Source organism: Dromiciops gliroides, chromosome 1, assembly GCF_019393635.1.
Source record: "Dromiciops gliroides isolate mDroGli1 chromosome 1, mDroGli1.pri, whole genome shotgun sequence".
Classification (NCBI taxonomy): domain Eukaryota; kingdom Metazoa; phylum Chordata; class Mammalia; order Microbiotheria; family Microbiotheriidae; genus Dromiciops; species Dromiciops gliroides.
This window is the reverse complement of record NC_057861.1, coordinates 597,303,941-597,320,405: the sequence shown is the minus strand read 5'-3', so window position 1 is coordinate 597,320,405 and position 16,465 is coordinate 597,303,941. Positions and strand designations below refer to the sequence as shown.

The 16,465-nt window shown below is 43.8% G+C and overlaps 1 protein-coding gene across 1 annotated transcript in view; it reads left to right on the top strand.

The window, feature by feature from the left end:
* The window catches only part of C1H16orf96 (chromosome 1 C16orf96 homolog), a 77,376-nt gene that overhangs the window by 59,837 nt on the left and 1,074 nt on the right, over positions 1–16,465 (top strand). Inside the window, exons 12-20 of the mRNA XM_043999284.1 lie at positions 2,014–2,132; positions 3,416–3,478; positions 4,773–4,865; positions 6,491–6,727; positions 6,986–7,041; positions 9,894–10,219; positions 10,572–10,671; positions 13,556–13,636; positions 15,936–16,134. Coding sequence (XP_043855219.1) covers positions 2,014–2,132; positions 3,416–3,478; positions 4,773–4,865; positions 6,491–6,727; positions 6,986–7,041; positions 9,894–10,219; positions 10,572–10,671; positions 13,556–13,636; positions 15,936–16,134 — 1,274 coding nt within the window. The remainder of the gene's footprint in view (positions 1–2,013; positions 2,133–3,415; positions 3,479–4,772; positions 4,866–6,490; positions 6,728–6,985; positions 7,042–9,893; positions 10,220–10,571; positions 10,672–13,555; positions 13,637–15,935; positions 16,135–16,465) is intronic.

Below are 16,465 nucleotides of genomic sequence, written 5' to 3'. Positions count from 1 at the left end.
ACACAGTAGATGTTTAATAAATGCTTACTAATTGACTGAATCATGAATCCTCTGAATCAATGCACAAGTGTCAGGCCCTGTGTATAAATGGGATATTTATCACAGTCCGGACTGGAGAAGGAATCCCTGACTAGCCATGTAAGAGGAAAGCTTGGCAGAGGAGTTTGTCAGGGACTCCCAAGGCCCCTTGCTTGGCACTGGCGCCAGCCAGAGCCTGCTCAGTACCCCTCCAGCCCACTTTGATTCCCCAGATCACTCAATAGGACAACCAGCAAGCGTGTATATACTGTGCTGCACTGGCATGGGGGAGGAGAGGGGAAGTATTCTTAACTTTCCAAACATTTGTTTAGCAATGTCCTTGCTTTTCCGCCTTCTGTACCTGCTTAGATGTGCTATGTCTGAGGCAAGCCCCATCTGTTATGTCTGGCAGGGACACAAAGCTGCCGTTACTTAGTTACTCAACCAAATGGGCGGAGAATTTAGTGGGAAGCTTTTTAGCCCTAACTACAGATAAGGCTGCAGATAAGAAATATGTCCAGGTCCAAGCAGCTTCAAATTAAATCAAGTGTTTTAATGAGCATTGCTATGTGCTGAACACTGACTAGGCCAAGGGGGAAATAAATTCCTTGGGTGGGCATGGAAGGCCCTCCACACTCTGACACCAATCTATCCTCACACCTTTACCTTACTCTAATTCCTGTCCAACCCAACTAGACTATTCACTGATCCCACTTTCTTGACTTTTTGCCTTTGCTCATGGCATTCCTTATGCCTGAAATGTCTTCCCATGCCCTTTTAATTTTTTTTTTTTGGTGAAGCAATTGGGGTTAAGTGGCTTGCCTAGGGTCACACAGCTAGTAATTGTTAAGTGTCTGAGGCCAGATTTGAACTCAGGTCCTCCTGAATCCAGGGCCGGTGCTCTATCCACTGTGCCACCTAGCTGTCCCCTAAAATAAGGAGAATTTTTAAAAGGTGACGGCGGGGGGGGGGGGAACCTGAGTTCAAATCCCGCTTCAGACACTTAACGCTAGCTGTGTGACCCTGGGCAAGTCACTTAACCCCCATTGTCCTGCCCCCCCCCCCAATTCTCCTTATTTTTCCACCAAAGCCTATACTTTATCCTCTATGATTCCTTCTCTGATGCCTCAGGCAGCATGGCATTGTGGGTAAAGTGCTAGACCTGGAGTCGGGGTGACTTGAGTTCACACGTGATCTCAGGTACTTCCTAGATGTGAAGACCCTGGGCCAATCATTTAACCTCTCTGGGTCTTAGTTTCTTTATCTGCAAAATGAAAAGGATGGAATTAATGACCTCTAAAGAACCTTTTGACTCTAAATCTTGTGATCCTATGCCTCTGTACGTCTTGTATGGTTTTCCTTTTTGTATCAGGCTCGAGTGCATGTCTCATCTCCCCTACCAGACTGTAAGCCTCTTCAGAGTAGGCACCATGTCTATGGAGATAATAATTAACCTGTAGTTAATGTAACCTCACCAGCTTGTCATGAGAATCCAATGAAAGAATGGAAATGATGTATGGGATACACTTTGCAAACTTTAAAGTCCTCTATAAATGCCAACTATTCTTAATTTTAAAAATTTTAAACTTAACAAACACCTAATAAAGCAAGCATTTTCACACACACAGTAGAAACTTTAAATATTATGCAATCAGCTATTATTATCCATCTTCAGTGTCTCTTGTATACAGTAGGTGTTTAACACTAAATGTTTTTTGAGTGGATAAACAAATACAAAATGAATGAAGTATGTGATAAAAGCATTTGTGTAGTTGAGAACTATCTTTACATGTAACGGAAAAAATAAAATATCTCATAAGAAAAAAAAAAAAAAAAAAAAAAAAAAAAAAAAAAAAAAAAGCATTTGTGTAAAGGAGTTCCTACCCATAAAGAGCTTATAATCTAGTAGATGTAATTAGAAAATATTTGTCAATGAAATAACTACCATCATGTCCAAACATCCAAAACTAAATCTCTGCACCTACCTTTATCCAGCTGGACCACATGGACCTAGATCCTGTGAAGAGACAGATGGAGTATATCTGGAAATTTGTAAAAAAGAACCTGAGTGAAGGCCCTCGCTTTGACGCAGACAGTGCTGCTGGCTTTAAGAAGTGAGCATCCAAAGTACTCTAGCTCCCTTCCTACCATTACTCTTCCCTTCCCCAAGCTCTCTGATTGCCAAGAAGCAGTTATGTATTAGGGCCCTGGGAAAAAGGGTCCTGGTTGCCTCCTGACCATAAGTTCTTCCCCAGAGTAGGTTTGAAGGTTAAGAAAGGGCCAGAGGTGAATAAAAGAAGAAGAGGCTAAGGACATTGGAGAGGAAATGAGGTCAGTGGCGGGGTGGGGGGGGGGTCCCTAGCAGGGTAGGAAGAATACTTGACCATAGACATAGTTCTTTTGCCTCCCCGCCTCCGTTTTACTTCTGTCTCCAGCCAGCCGTTAGAGTCATTCCTTAGGACTAAGGCATCTTGTTTCCAGAAGGTCCTTGTTAAAATCCACATATGCTGTTGCCTTGATGTTCCTCAAACAAGACACTCCATCTCACTGCTCTGGGCATTTTTAGTGTCTTTCCCCTATACCTGGAGCACTCTCTCTTGCTCTCTCTCTCTCTCTCTCTCTCTCTCTCTCTCTCTCTCTCTCTCTCTCTCCCTCTCTCTCTCCCCCCTCTCCCTCTCCCTCTCCCTCTCCTTCCCTGTCTCCTATCTCTCTTCTCTCTCTCTCTCTCTCTTCATCTCTTCCTCTTCTTGCCTTTCTTTAAGTTCCAACTAAAATCTCATCTTCTGCAGGAAGTCTTTCTCCATCCCTCTTGATCCTAGTGCCTTCCCTCTGTTGGTTATTTCCACTTTATCTATATGTAACAAGTTGGTACATAAGTTATTTATGTATTGTCTACCCCCGTTAGATTTTGAGCTTCTTGAGAGCAGGAACTGTCTTTTCCCTTTCATTGTATCTTCAGCACTTGGCACAGCACCTAGCGTATGGGTTGGAAAGAACAGGTAGAAATGAACAAAATTTAACCCATTTATACGAGTTAGCTTTGACTACAGTACTTTGTCAGATTAACTAGTTCATATAGTAGTCAGGTGTAGTGAGGTAAAGATTTTTAAGTTTTGATGAAGGAAAGATAGATTCAGTGTCTTGCCCCACTCCATTAACACACAGTAGCCAGAGGACAATATCAAAGGCATTAGGTACCTGTTGGTCTTCAGATCCAAATCAGAGCCTCCTTGTGGGTTCTTTGGGTTTGTATGTTCCTCCCAGACCTACAATGTAGCCATCTCTTAGGGGAACCCAGCAGAACAACACCAACCCTCCTCCCAAACACACTCTCTGGTGTTTGGGAAGCTGATCACAACTTGCTGGACTTGGGGGGTGGGGTGGGGGTCTATTTCAGGCAACTCTTTGAACGGGTGAAATGCATCTCTTGTGACCGGCCTGTGGATATGATGACAAGCCCGTGAGTACCACGCTCCAAGGTTTGCTACAACTCAGTATTTCCAGCTGTGTTCCATAAAGCCTGGCTGTTGCGTGAAATGTGAATAGAAGCTCTGTGAGAAAGTGCCTTTACTAGCAATATTTTCCTATCCAAAATATCAAATAGGAAATTAAATAAAATGTCACCTTTTTTGGTCTAGGAAAATAAACTTCAGCTTCTTCTGTTTTGCACCAATATTGACCAGACCCTCTCCCCACTGATCTCTAGGTTATTTCCTACTCTCCAGACCTCGAGAAACACTATTTGTTTTCTCAATAGATTTCAAGCTCAAACATGTTCTTTGACCCAGTGATTTTGGAAATCACAACTCTTGCTTCATGAAAGTCCCTTTCCACCAGGGGGCACCATTTCACATGGTATTTCTCTCTGCTCTAACTCCTAGACACCCTTTCCTTCAAGGCAAATTATTAATAACAAACAATACCTTCATTTTGTAGGGCACTTTTTATTTCCAAAGAACATGAATCTCATTCCAATGCCCTGAGTTAGGTCCAACAGAGATGATCATCTGAGGAAACCCATTCCCAGAGAAGTTAAATGACTTGCCTCATGGTCACCCAACAAATTAGTGACAGAGCTAGGACCAGACCTAGATCTTTCAACTTCTGGTTCCTTGCCCCTTCCAGTACACCATTCAAGGTCATGCCCACTGAGTGATTTTAGTTGCTCTGGGGTTAGCATAGGAGATAGAAAATAAAATACAGGCTCTCTGTCCTCATAGCATTTTTGTTGTTATTTAGTAGTTTTTCTGTCATGTCCTACTCTGTGACCCCATTTGGGGTTTTCTTGGCAGAGATACTGGAGTGGTTTGTCATTTCCTTCTCCAGCTCATTTTACAGGTGAGGAAACTGAGGCAAACAGGATGTAGTGACTCGCCCAGGGTCATACAGCTAGCAAGTGTCTGAGGCTGAATTTGAACTCATGAAGATGAATGTTCCTGATTCCAAGCCCAATGCTCTACCCACTGCACCACCTATGTGTCCCCACTCATAGCACACAGTGATCTTATTCTGGGAAAGCTATCAATAAGACTTTTAGTTACTTGTCAAATGGACATGTCAAGTTGGAGAGGTGTAAAAATCTAATCAGATCTGATTATGAGTTTATTACCTCCTCCCTTCTAATCTATAAAATCTTCATTGAGAAGATGGGCTCCCAACTGTTTCTCCCCCTCTCCATCTCTCTCCCATTATAATAAAGGTAATGGCATTTTGTTGGAAATTCTCATTTATTTCTCTATACTCCTCTTTAACAGACAATTAATTAGTATCCAGAAAGCAAACTTGTGTCCCCGTGCCCGGCCAATCAGTGCAAACAGTTATGAATATCTACAACGGCTGAAATTAAGGTGAGTGGTAATGGGGCCTGAGGACCCACACCCAAAATTTCCCCAGACCTAGGTCACTTTGGGAAAAAGGACATGGAAAGGACTTATTGGGTCCTCAGGCCTTATTCCTTCCTTCTAATGCGTCACCCCTGGAAGAATCCTGGATATACCTAATTCCACTCTACACAATTTATGGGGAACAGAACAGCATCTCTATGCAATCTCAGTCAGCCACTAGGACTCAGGGTTGAACTATCCCCAGAAGGTATGTGCCCCACAAATTATGTAGAAGCCTATGCTTTTCTAGTAGGTGGTAGTGGGTGGGTAGGAGGGTAGGAGGGGGGAAGTTATGAGTGAATGAGTAAACAGTGGGGACTGAACACTGCCTTCTGCCTCCAACTCTACCTCCACCCAGCAATCTTCACTAAGGACTCAAAGTCCCATCTAGTGGCCTGGCACCATTGGAATTTTTCACCAGTTGGGTGGAGACAGTTTGACTCTGCTGGGACATAGTTTGATAACAATAACATTGTGCTTTTGCACTCAGAAGGAAACATAGTTTGACTTGTTTGAACATGTCAAACCCCACGCAATCTGGTTTCCACCTCTACCACTAATGAAGCTGCCCTCGAGAAGGTCAACATTAGCCACCCGGGCACCAAATATCTGCATTCTTCATCCTCCTTGACCTCTTGGCAGCATTTAACACATCAATCACCTCCTACAGGATATTCTCTCCTCCTTAGTTTCAGAAACACCTCACTTTCCTTTTCTTCCTCCTACCTTCTTTTTTAATTGTTATTATAAACTTAATGAGCCTGAACATTTCCATATACAAAGAACAAAAAAAGAAGAGAAAGATGCAGCCATGAATCCCTATTATGTACAGCTTAGCTTTTTAGACTATTACACTGAACACAGTAATACCAATGCTATCCTACTTGCCCAACCTCCTGATCTTCAGTGTATTTAAAAAAATATATTCGATTGACACCCTTCCTTCCTTTTTTGTATTACAAACATTATTCTCCTGAAAACTTTCCTCTTATTCTTCCCCCAACAAATAGAAGCCCTCCCTGGTAACAAAAAAGTATATAGCCAAGCAGAACAAATTTACACATTGGCTGGATCTGAAAATTTATGTTTTGTTCTGTGTCACCTCTTTGCTGAGTTCCTCTGATCCTTCTAAACACAATTCTGTCTCCTTAGGATCATAAGTTTAGAACCAGGAGGGACATTAGAGATCACCTTCAACTCCTTCATTTTACAGATGCAGAAACTAAGGCCCACTGACTTGCCTAAGGTCACACGGGCTATAGATGGCTATTAGGATTTGAACCTAGATCCTCTTGCTCTAGTTGCAATACCTTTTTCATGACCTACCTGTCATTTGCTGGCTCCTCATCCTTTTCCCTTTCCCAAGATTCTGTCCTTGACTTTCTTCCCTCTCAATAGTTTTTCTCCTTTGGGAATCTCATTTACACAGAATGCCCTAAATCTGTCTTCAGCCCTTTTCTGAGCTCCATACTCACACCACCGGCTGCCTCTCGCATAGTTTCATTTGGATGCCACCTGGCCAAAACGGAGTTTATGATGATTTCCCCACCTCAAATTTTCTCCCTTTTATCTCTTTGCTATTTCTGTAGGTTACACCACCATTCCTCAGTCTCATGTTCTGAGCCTGCCTGGGAATTATTCTCTTTTGGAGCCTCCTTCTCCCTCATCTCTCATATCCAGTCCTTTACAGATCCTGTGGATGCCACCTCCACCATATCACTTATAAATAAACGTCCCCTTCTCTTTATTCCCACTGCCACCATCCTACCTCAGACTCTCATTAGAATTGTAGACTTCAAGATGGACGGGAACTTGGAAGCCACCTAGTGCAAATCCCTCATTTGACAAATGAGGAAATGTGGCTGAGAGATGTTAAGTGATTTGCCCAAAGTCACACAGATAGTAAATGGCAGAGCTGTGATTCAGTCTTAGGCTTTCTGACTCCATACCCCACTATTCCTTCTATCCCATTGCACTTTTTTCATTTTCTTTCTCTGCTCAAAAATTTCACTGGCTTCCTATTGCCTACAAAGCAAATTTCAGTCTCCTTTGCCTGGTATTCTGGGCTCTCCACAATTTGGCAGCAGCCTACCTTTCCAGTCTTATTTCATCTTACTGCTCCTCACACACTCTGTAATGAGTAAACCAAAACCTCCTGTCTGTCTCAGAAATATATTCCCTGCACTAGGGGCAGCTAAGTGGTACAGTGGATAGAGCACTGGCCCTGGAGTCGGATGACCTGAGTTCAAATCTGACTTCAGACACTTACTAGCTATGTGGCCCTGGGAAAGTCACTTAACACTGATTGCCTCCCTCCAAAACAAACAAAACAACAACAGTATCATACATATATATGTATGTCTGTATATATATGGTGGGGTGTGGGGGGTGTATGTGTATGTATATATGTATATATATTCTGTACTTTCCCTCCTTTCTGCTTTTGTTCATTCTGTTCCAGATACCTAGAATGTCTGCTTGTTGAATTCCAACCCAACCTTGAGACCCTAACTCAAATGCTCTCTTCTTTGGGAAGCATTCCCTGACCACCTCATTTCTTGTATAGCTCTTTCTCCCCCAACTCTTTTAAAAAATGAAATGTTAACATGACTAATATGAAAAATATGCTTAATGTGATTGTACATATATAACCTATATCAGATTGCTTGCTGTCTTGGGGAGGGGGGAGGGAGGGAGGGACAGAGAAAAAATTGGAACTCAAAATCTTATTAAAATGAATGCTGAAAACTATCTTTACATGTAACTGGAAAAAATAAAATACTATTAACATAAAAAATAAAAATAAATTAAATGTTATTTATTTTAGTTGATGATAATCTACCTTCGCTCTCTTCTGTCTCCCCTTGTCATTGAGAAAAAAAGAAAGAAGAAACCCTTGTTACAAAAGTATACAGTCAAGTAAAACAAATTTCCAAATTGTTCATTTAAAAAAAAAAGTTTTGGGGGCAGCTAGGTGGTGCAGTGGATAAAGCACTGGCCTTGGATTCAGGAGGACCTGAGCTCAAATCCAGCCTCAGACATTTGACACTTACTAGCTGTGTGACCCCGGGCAAGTCACTTAACTCTTATTGCCCAGCCCCCCAAAACAAAAACAAAAACCAAGAAAAGTAAAAAAAAAAGTTTTAATCTCTGCTCTGGGTCCATCCCCTCTTTTATTTATTTATTTATTTTTTAGTGAGGCAATTGGGGTTAAGTGACTTGCCCAGGGTCACACAGCTAGTAAGTGTTAAGTGTCTCAGGCCAGATTTGAACTCAGGTACTCTTGAATCCAGGGCCAGTGCTTTTCCACTGCGCCATCTAGCTGCCCCCATCCCCTCTTTATCAGGAAGTGGGTAGCATATTTCATCCTGGGTCCTCTAAAATCAGAGGACATTGCATGTTCAAAGTTCCTAAGTCTTTCACACCTATTTGTCTTTACAGTATTGTCATTACTGGATAAATTGTTCTCCTGGTTCTGTTCACTCTACTCTGCATTAGTTCATATAAGTCTTCCCAGGTTTCTCTGAAACCCTCCCTTTCATCATTTCTTACAGCACAGTATTATTATATCACATTCCTATACTATAACTTGTTCTGCAACATACAGTGCTTTGTTTCAACCTAATTAATATATTTGGCATATGTTACTATGTATTCTAGATATCTGTTAATGTTTTTCATATCCCTAGTAGACTTTTTTTTTTGTGTGTGAGGCAATTGGGGTTAAGTGACTTGCCCAGGGTCACACAGCTAGTAAGTATTAAGTGTCTGAGGCCGGATTTGAACTCAGGTACTCCTGACTCCAGGGCCGGTGCTCTATCCACTGCACCACCTAGCTGCTCCCCCTAGTAGACTTTAAGCTCCATGAGGGCAGGAACCATGTCTTACCTAAATTATGTCTCTCCCCCAGCATCGAGTATAGCACTGCACACAATAGGGATTTAATTCATCCTTTTAAAAATGAATTTGAACAGTAGTGGATTCGTGGTTTGAATTGAGTCATCTATGTCCTTTGGTCTGGTCCCCATTGTGACCAAGCATACTCATGTGTGAGACAGCTTTGTGAAATGGTGAATCAGGGATGGGGGTACAGCTTGTAACCATAGAATATCTGTTCTTCCTCCACTGTACAATACTAATTGGCCCTCCTGATGACTGAAACTACTACTGGAGCAGCAGTTTACTTTCTTTTTTTTGTGTGTGGGGCAATGGGGGTTAAGTGACTTGCCCAGGGTCACACAGCTAGTAAGTGTCAAGTGTCTGAGGCCAGATTTTTGAACTCAGGTCCTCCTGAATCCAGGGCCAGTGCTTTATCCACTGTGCCACCTAGCTGCCCCTAGCAGTTTACTTAATAGCAGTTTACCCAAGTGGGCTCACTGATCCATTCCTGATTCCCAACTAGAGAAAAAATTAAAACTATCCAAACCCCTGTTATCCCTTACCACTCTCTACTTTCCTTTCCTCCTTTCCCACGATGTGGTTCCCCAGCTTCCCTCCTCCCACCAATCTCTATATAATATGAAAATGATGATATAATTACTCACATTTATATAGCTCTTTACAGTTGGCCAAAAGACTTTCCTCACAACTACTCTGTCAGGTAGGTAGTGCAAGTCTTATTATCTCTATTTTACAGATGAGAAAAGTGACTTGTCCATGGTCACACCGCTAGTAAGTGTCAGAATCAGAACTCTTGTGATTTACAAGTGCAGTGCTTTTTCTAATATGCCATAGTGGATAACAAAAAGCACAGAGAGCCCAAACCAGGGGCATGAGAGGCACCCCAGCAACATTCCCCCCTGCCTCTGTCACCATCACCACCAAAAGGCATCCTTCCCCACGGTAACCCTGATGAAGATGCCACCAAAGACTGAGAGAGCTGCAGCCGGAAGAAGCACAAACCTGTCAAATTTTAGTCTTTACTTTCCTCCCAGAGGCTTTCATAGGCCCAATCTAATAATTGTCTTACACATCCTGAACCATCAGCCTGAGTGTTACTAATTTCCATGGCTCTACCAGCCCTTCCCATGCCAGGCCTCCTGATGCGTCAGGACCCAATGTGGCCTCCTGAGGCTCAGTCTGAGCTGGGAAGGAGGCTGGCCCCCTCCTTATGTTGGCCATCTTTTCCCAGGGAGCAGCAGCGACTGCAACAGCAACAACCAACACAGGAAACGACCAACTTCCCTGAACAAGCCAACATGCCCGCAGGTGGCCACCCATTTTGGGATAACAGTTCAAGCCTGAGGCGGGTCATGAAGATACCAAACCTCACCACCCTTTACCCATATGGGGATCCGTCTGTGTTTCCTGCTGAGAATGTGAGTGCAGCCTGCTTCCAGTTCATTAAGTTCCAGATAGGGAATTTCTGTTTGGGATCATGGGATGGGCATGGGGAGGGGGTTGGCTTGAACTCTCTCCTCCTTTGCTTAGACCCAACCCAGGCCTTAGTGGGGAGATAGGAAGAAGGCTCCTCTTCAGGGCCTGTGAAGGAACTGGGACCTTGGGTAGTAGGGGAGGAGGAAATAAGTTGGAATTGGGAGCAATATGTCTCTGGGAAAGAGAAAGGTGAGCAGCCTTTGAAGGCAAAAGGAACATTGCAAGGGAATCATCCCATTCCCCTTCCCCTAAAGGGACTGAGTCATAACCCAGGGGCTGTCTCTGTCTCCCCAGAGTGAAGTGAACATTCTGGGAGTTGATGGGGTCATGTACAAAGGCAGAATGGCCTCTCGTGGTGCTCCACGACCCGTTATTGCTGAGAAGGACCTGACAGGTATGACTTGTGACAGGTTTGAGTGGGCACTTAAGGTTCAGATGTCCCACCCCCTGAGAACCTCACCTTCCTTTTCACTCAGGTACTTCCTGAGCTCCCAGCCCCAAACAGCCTGCCTAGCTCTGATACCTGGAATAAGGAAGTGACCTGCCATAGGTCCTTCCATCTAGAGTCCCTTGATCAGTGGCATTATCAAAGAAGCATCATCAGTGTGATTTTAATGACCAAGCTTAGCCCCATAGAGCAGAGGGGGAGGAATGTGGGCATAAAACATTGCATAGACTGTCAGACTTGATTGATGTGTGGGTTCGTTGGGTTGAATTGATTTCTTTTTCCTTTCATTTTTATTCTTTGTTGGAAGGGATGACTTGCTGGGGAGGAGAGGAGGAAAGCACATATTAAGAAATGAAGATGATGTAAAAACAGAAGATACTAATAAAAACACTTAAAATTGGGGCAGCTAGGTGGTGCAGTGGATAGAGCACTGGTCCTGGATTCAGGAGGACCTGAGTTCAAATCTGACCTCAGACACTTAACACTTACTAGCTGTGTGACCCTGGGCAAATCACTTAGCCCCAATTGCCCTGCCAAAAAAAACCCCACTTAAAATAAAGAGGTCACATGTCATGGTAGAGAGAGCACTGGGCTCAAACTCAGGAGAGATTTGAGTTCAAAACCCCATGTCTGCCATTTCCTAGGTGTATGACCACAAGCAAATCTCTTCATTTCTCTCAGCCTTTGTTTTCTCACTTAAGAAAGGGAGTGGGGGCAGCTAGGTGGCACAGTGGATAGAGCACCAGCCCTGGAGTCAGGAGTACCTGAGTTCAAATCTGGCCTCAGACACTTAACACACACTTACTAGCTGTGTGACCCTGGGCAAGTCACTTAACCCCAATTGCCTCACAAAAAACAAAACAAAACAAAAAAGAAAGGGAGTGACTGTGATGGCCAATAAGATGAAAAGTGCTTTGCAGACCTTAAAGTATTATATAAATATCAAATATCATTCATAAGGTGATGCACCCACCTTCAATACAGTACCAGGGTGCCAACACCTTTTATAATTAGAGATCCTTCCTGACTTGCCAAAGACCCAAGCCTCAGGAAGAGCACATCAAGGTTGACTGATAGGCAGTATGGTATCACAGACAGAGCCCTGGGTTTGGTTTTGGAGGGCCCAGGTTTGAATCACAGCCTCTGCTACTTAAGATTGTAGCATTTGAAGCTGGAGGGGACCTTTAAGGCCAAATAGTCCAACATTTCCATTTGAGCATGTCATTTAACTTCTCTGGGTCACTCACTTTCAAAAATTTGATTTGTAAAATGACTGGGATGGAATAGATGTCCTTTCCAACATTAAATCTGTGATCCTATGAGTGTAGATATAGGGAAACTCTTCTTCTCTATACATTACCCTTCTAGGGTCTATATACAGGGTGTCCCAAAAGTCTTAATACAGCTTTTTAAAAAATTTTGTAGGGCAATTGGGGTTAAGTGACTTGCCCAGGGTCACACAGCTAGTAAGTGTTAAGTGTCTGAGGCCGGATTTGAACTCGGGTCCTTCTGAATCCAGGACCGGTGCTCTATCCACTGCACCACCTAGCTGCCCCCTTAATACAGTTTTAAATTATTAGAGTTTCTATTAGCAAGTATTATATGTAATGGGGATAACCTAAAAGCCTTTCCATTACAATTAGGGGTAAAACAAGGATGCCCATTATCACTTCTATTATTTAATATTGTATTAGAAATGTTAGCTATAAAAAAATTTTTTAATTTAAAAAATGTTAGCTATAGCAATAAGAGCTTTAATTTTTTTTTTTTTGGTGAGGCAATTGGGGTTAAGTGACTTGCCCAGGGTCACACAGCTAGTAAACGTTAAGTGTTTGAGGCCAGATTTGAACTCAGGTACTCCTGACTCCAGGGCCAGTGCTCTATCCACTCCACCACCTAGCTGCCCGAGCTTTTGAATTATTAAAGCATAAAACTGCCCTAAAGATTTTGGGGACACCCTGTATATATTGGTTGAGGAGCTTCCTTGGAGGCCAGATTTTCAAGTTATGTCACTATGGTGGCAGCTGAAGTTTACCTCATTTAGTGATGACCCACACCTAGCCCCATCTCAGTTGGGGAGTAAGCAATCACCAGAACTCCCAACTCAAACCAGAACCCAAATTCACTGGTTGATTCCTTCAGTCATTGACACCCCGAGTTGGTCCTCAGTCTAGTACTAGGTAATATGGAGGCTACAAAGAAGTATAAGCTATGACCCCTGCCCTCTGGAAGCTTATGGTTTAGTTGGGGAGAAAAGACAAATACACATGGAATAGTTAAGCAGCAGAGCAAGGAAGTGATATATGATGGAGGCATCATGGTCGTATAAAGTGCACTAGATTTGGAGACAGAGGAAAGAGGTGATATAAGAAATCAGTGATATAGGCAGTAAGTGCCAAAGAATGCTGGAAAAGAGGACACATCCCTGTAGGCCAAGGAGGCCTTTAAGGAAGAGGATGATGGGATTTGGATAGGCTGAGAGCAGTGCGGAGAATACTGAGCAATGTGTAGAATGGAGGGAGCAAAGATGGGGAATGGGGAATAAACATGACTTGGATAAGAGACCCCTGTGACTCAAGACAAGAACACCTGTGGGGAAGAACAGGAAGTGTGGTTGTACCCCACTATCTCAGAGCTCTGACAGGAGAACAAGCAGATAAAGGTCTAGGGCAATGCAGGCATGGCTTTGTCGAATGTTGGCTTAGGCCACAGCCCTGAGGGTGGGAGCAGGGATCTGGGGGGGGGGCCCTCCATGGATAGGGAGAAATCTGAGAGAAACCTCAACAAACTCTCATGGGCTCATCCCCTTCCTTCACTTCTCTCCCCTTAGGATTGAAGACCCCAAGGCCCCCATCATCCCGCAGTGGATGTGAGCGAGTACGCTCCAGTATCTCTAATACACTCTACCCTGGTGAGTCTTCACCTAATCCCTTTCTCCTGGGGCCCCAATCCCTGGATTGAATCGCTGTATTCATGGGTTCTTTCTAGTTCCAAATGTATTCCTCACTACACCTCTTGTCCAGAGGGCTTCCTTTGAATGTCTAGCTTCTCCTATTCTCTTCCTACTAAAGAAGGCTTTGCCCACCCTTCTCTCCAGGGGGGAGGAACTACCTTGGATCACACATTGGCAGGGGAAGAGAATGTCCCCCTGAATCTGGTCCCCTTCTGGGGACAATAATTCTAGGACAGTCTTGGGGTGTTGAAGAAAGTGATAAGTAGAACTCCCTGATTCCTGCCTTACTCTCCCCTGCCAAAAAAAGACATTCTTATTCTGGACATTCTAAATAATCTCACCTGTCCCATTAGAAGTCCAAAGGTGCTAGATTCTCCCCTTCTTCTGTGTGTAAACCTAAGAGAGAAGAGTCTGGAAGAGAAGCACAAGCAGCCTAGGGTCAGGGATTGAAATACTTGAAAGGCATATTCCACAGTGGAAAGTGACGCTGAATTTATTTTCTTATATGTAATGAAAAGTGTCAGGACAGCTAGGTGGCAAAATAGATAAGAGTACTCATCCTAGAATCAGGAAGACTCATCTTCTGGAATTCAAATCTAGCCTCAGACACTTACTAGCTGTGTGACCCTAGATGAGTCATTTTTCGATGTTTGCCTCATGTTTCTCATCTGTAAAATGGGCTAGAGAAGGAAATGGCAAACCACTCCAGTATCTTTGCTAAGAAAACCCCAAATAGGGTCACGAAGAGTCAGACACAACTAAAACATCGGATAACAACAACAACAAGAGGCCACTATACACCATAGTACAGAAGAGAGTTGACCTGAGAGTCAAGAAGACCAGGCTTCATGTCCCACCTGGAACACACACAGTGACTTCCTAGCCCCAAGCAAATCACTTTACCTTCCCATGATCTAGGCCAGTGGTGTCAAACTCATAGAAACTGAGGCTACAACTCCATACAGAAGGATCCTTGCAGGAGGCATATTGACTTAGAAAACCACCCATTAACATTATCTACATCTGCCTGTACTTTCATTTATTTTGTTAAATATTTCTCAATTACATTTTTTTTGTTTTGTTTTGTTTTAGGCAGTGGGGGTTAAGTGACTTGCCCACGGTCACACAGCTAGTAAGTGTCAAGTGTCTGAGGCCAGATTTGAACTCAGGTACTCCTGACTCCAGGGCCTGTGCTTTATCCACTGCGCCACCTAGCTGCCCCTCTCAATTACATTTTAATCTGGATGAACCACCTGGACTTGCCTGGAAGAATGTGTGTTTGATACCTCTGTTAGCCTCAGTTTTCTCATCTGTAAAATGGGAATGATAGTCACATCTACCTTAAAGGGTTGCTGTGAGAGTCACATGAGATACTCTACGTACAGTGCTTTGTAAACTTTAAAGTGCTATATATAAGCATTATCTATTATTATTACCAATTTACCTGTGGTTTGTTTAACAGCAAAAAATCCAGAAACCCATAACCTCTCTCTTGTCCTTGGTTCCATCCTCCTGCACTGTCAGACTGGATGAGGTTCTCCGTGTAAACTTAGGTAGGGGACAGCTAGGTGGTGCAGTGGATAGAGCACCGGCCCTGGAGTCAGGAGGACCTAAGTTCAAATTCCGCCTCAGACACTTACTAGCTTTGTGAACCTGGGCAAGTCACTTAATCCTGCTTGCCTCAAAAAAACCCCAAAACCAGATAGAGCACTGGCCCTGGAGTCAGGAGGACCTGAGTTCAAATCCGGCCTCAGACACTTCACACTTACTAGCTGTGTGACCCTGGGCAAATCACTTAATCCCAATTGCCTCACCAAAAATAAAAAATAAATAAATAAATAACAACAACAAAAACCCCCTTAGAACTAGCTTTAACCATAGTACAAGGTAGCCCTCACTTTCCCCTTCCTGACTCCTTAAGCCTAAACATCACTTCCCAGAGATCCAAGGGAAGGCACAATGAGGTATCAGAAAGAACTTTAAGCTAACGGCCAGGAGATCTAGCAAACCACTGAACCTTTCAGTGATCTAGGGCAGTGGTGTCAAACCCTCTGCAGAATTCCAGCTAATCCAGTTCCCTTGGACAAGCCTGCCATTCTTTCTGGCCCTCAGGTTCTTCCTTGACTAAGAGTTGATAATAATATGTTCCACTGGCCTCACAGGGACATTGTGATGATCAGCTGAGAAAATGTATGTGGAAATGCTTTGGAGAAAGGCAAGATTCCAGGGGCTGGGGGCATCTTCTGTTCCGTTACAGCCTCACGCTCCAGAACCAGCATGACAGCCCAGGTCCTGCAGCAGTTCGCTTTGCAGCCTTTGCTGCCTTCAGGAATTCTTCAGCACTCTTCCGCTACCAGATCAGCTACTAGTGGTGGCCCAATCAGCGTCAAGCCCAACTCCGCTTCTTTGCCCTTGAGACGCCTCAATCCCACTTCATCAGAAGAGGGACCCAGCATGTGAGCCCCTTCCACTGATGCACCCCTCCCTCTCCCATTCAGTAGCCCTCCACTCACAGCCCACGCCCCACAAGAGCTTAAGCTGATAATGGACTCCATGGCCAAACAAAGTTGGATGGAATTGAAACTGGAGAACGTGGGTTCAAATCTCAGCCCCTGCCACTATTACCCTGTGATCTTAGGGGTCTTTTGGGGCCTTAATTTCCTCATCTTTAAAATAAGATTGGATTAGAAGACTATTAAGATGGGGGCAGGGGCAGCTAGGTGGCACAGTGAATAGAGCACCGGCCCTGGATTCAGGAGGACCTGAGTTCAAATCCAGCCTCAGACA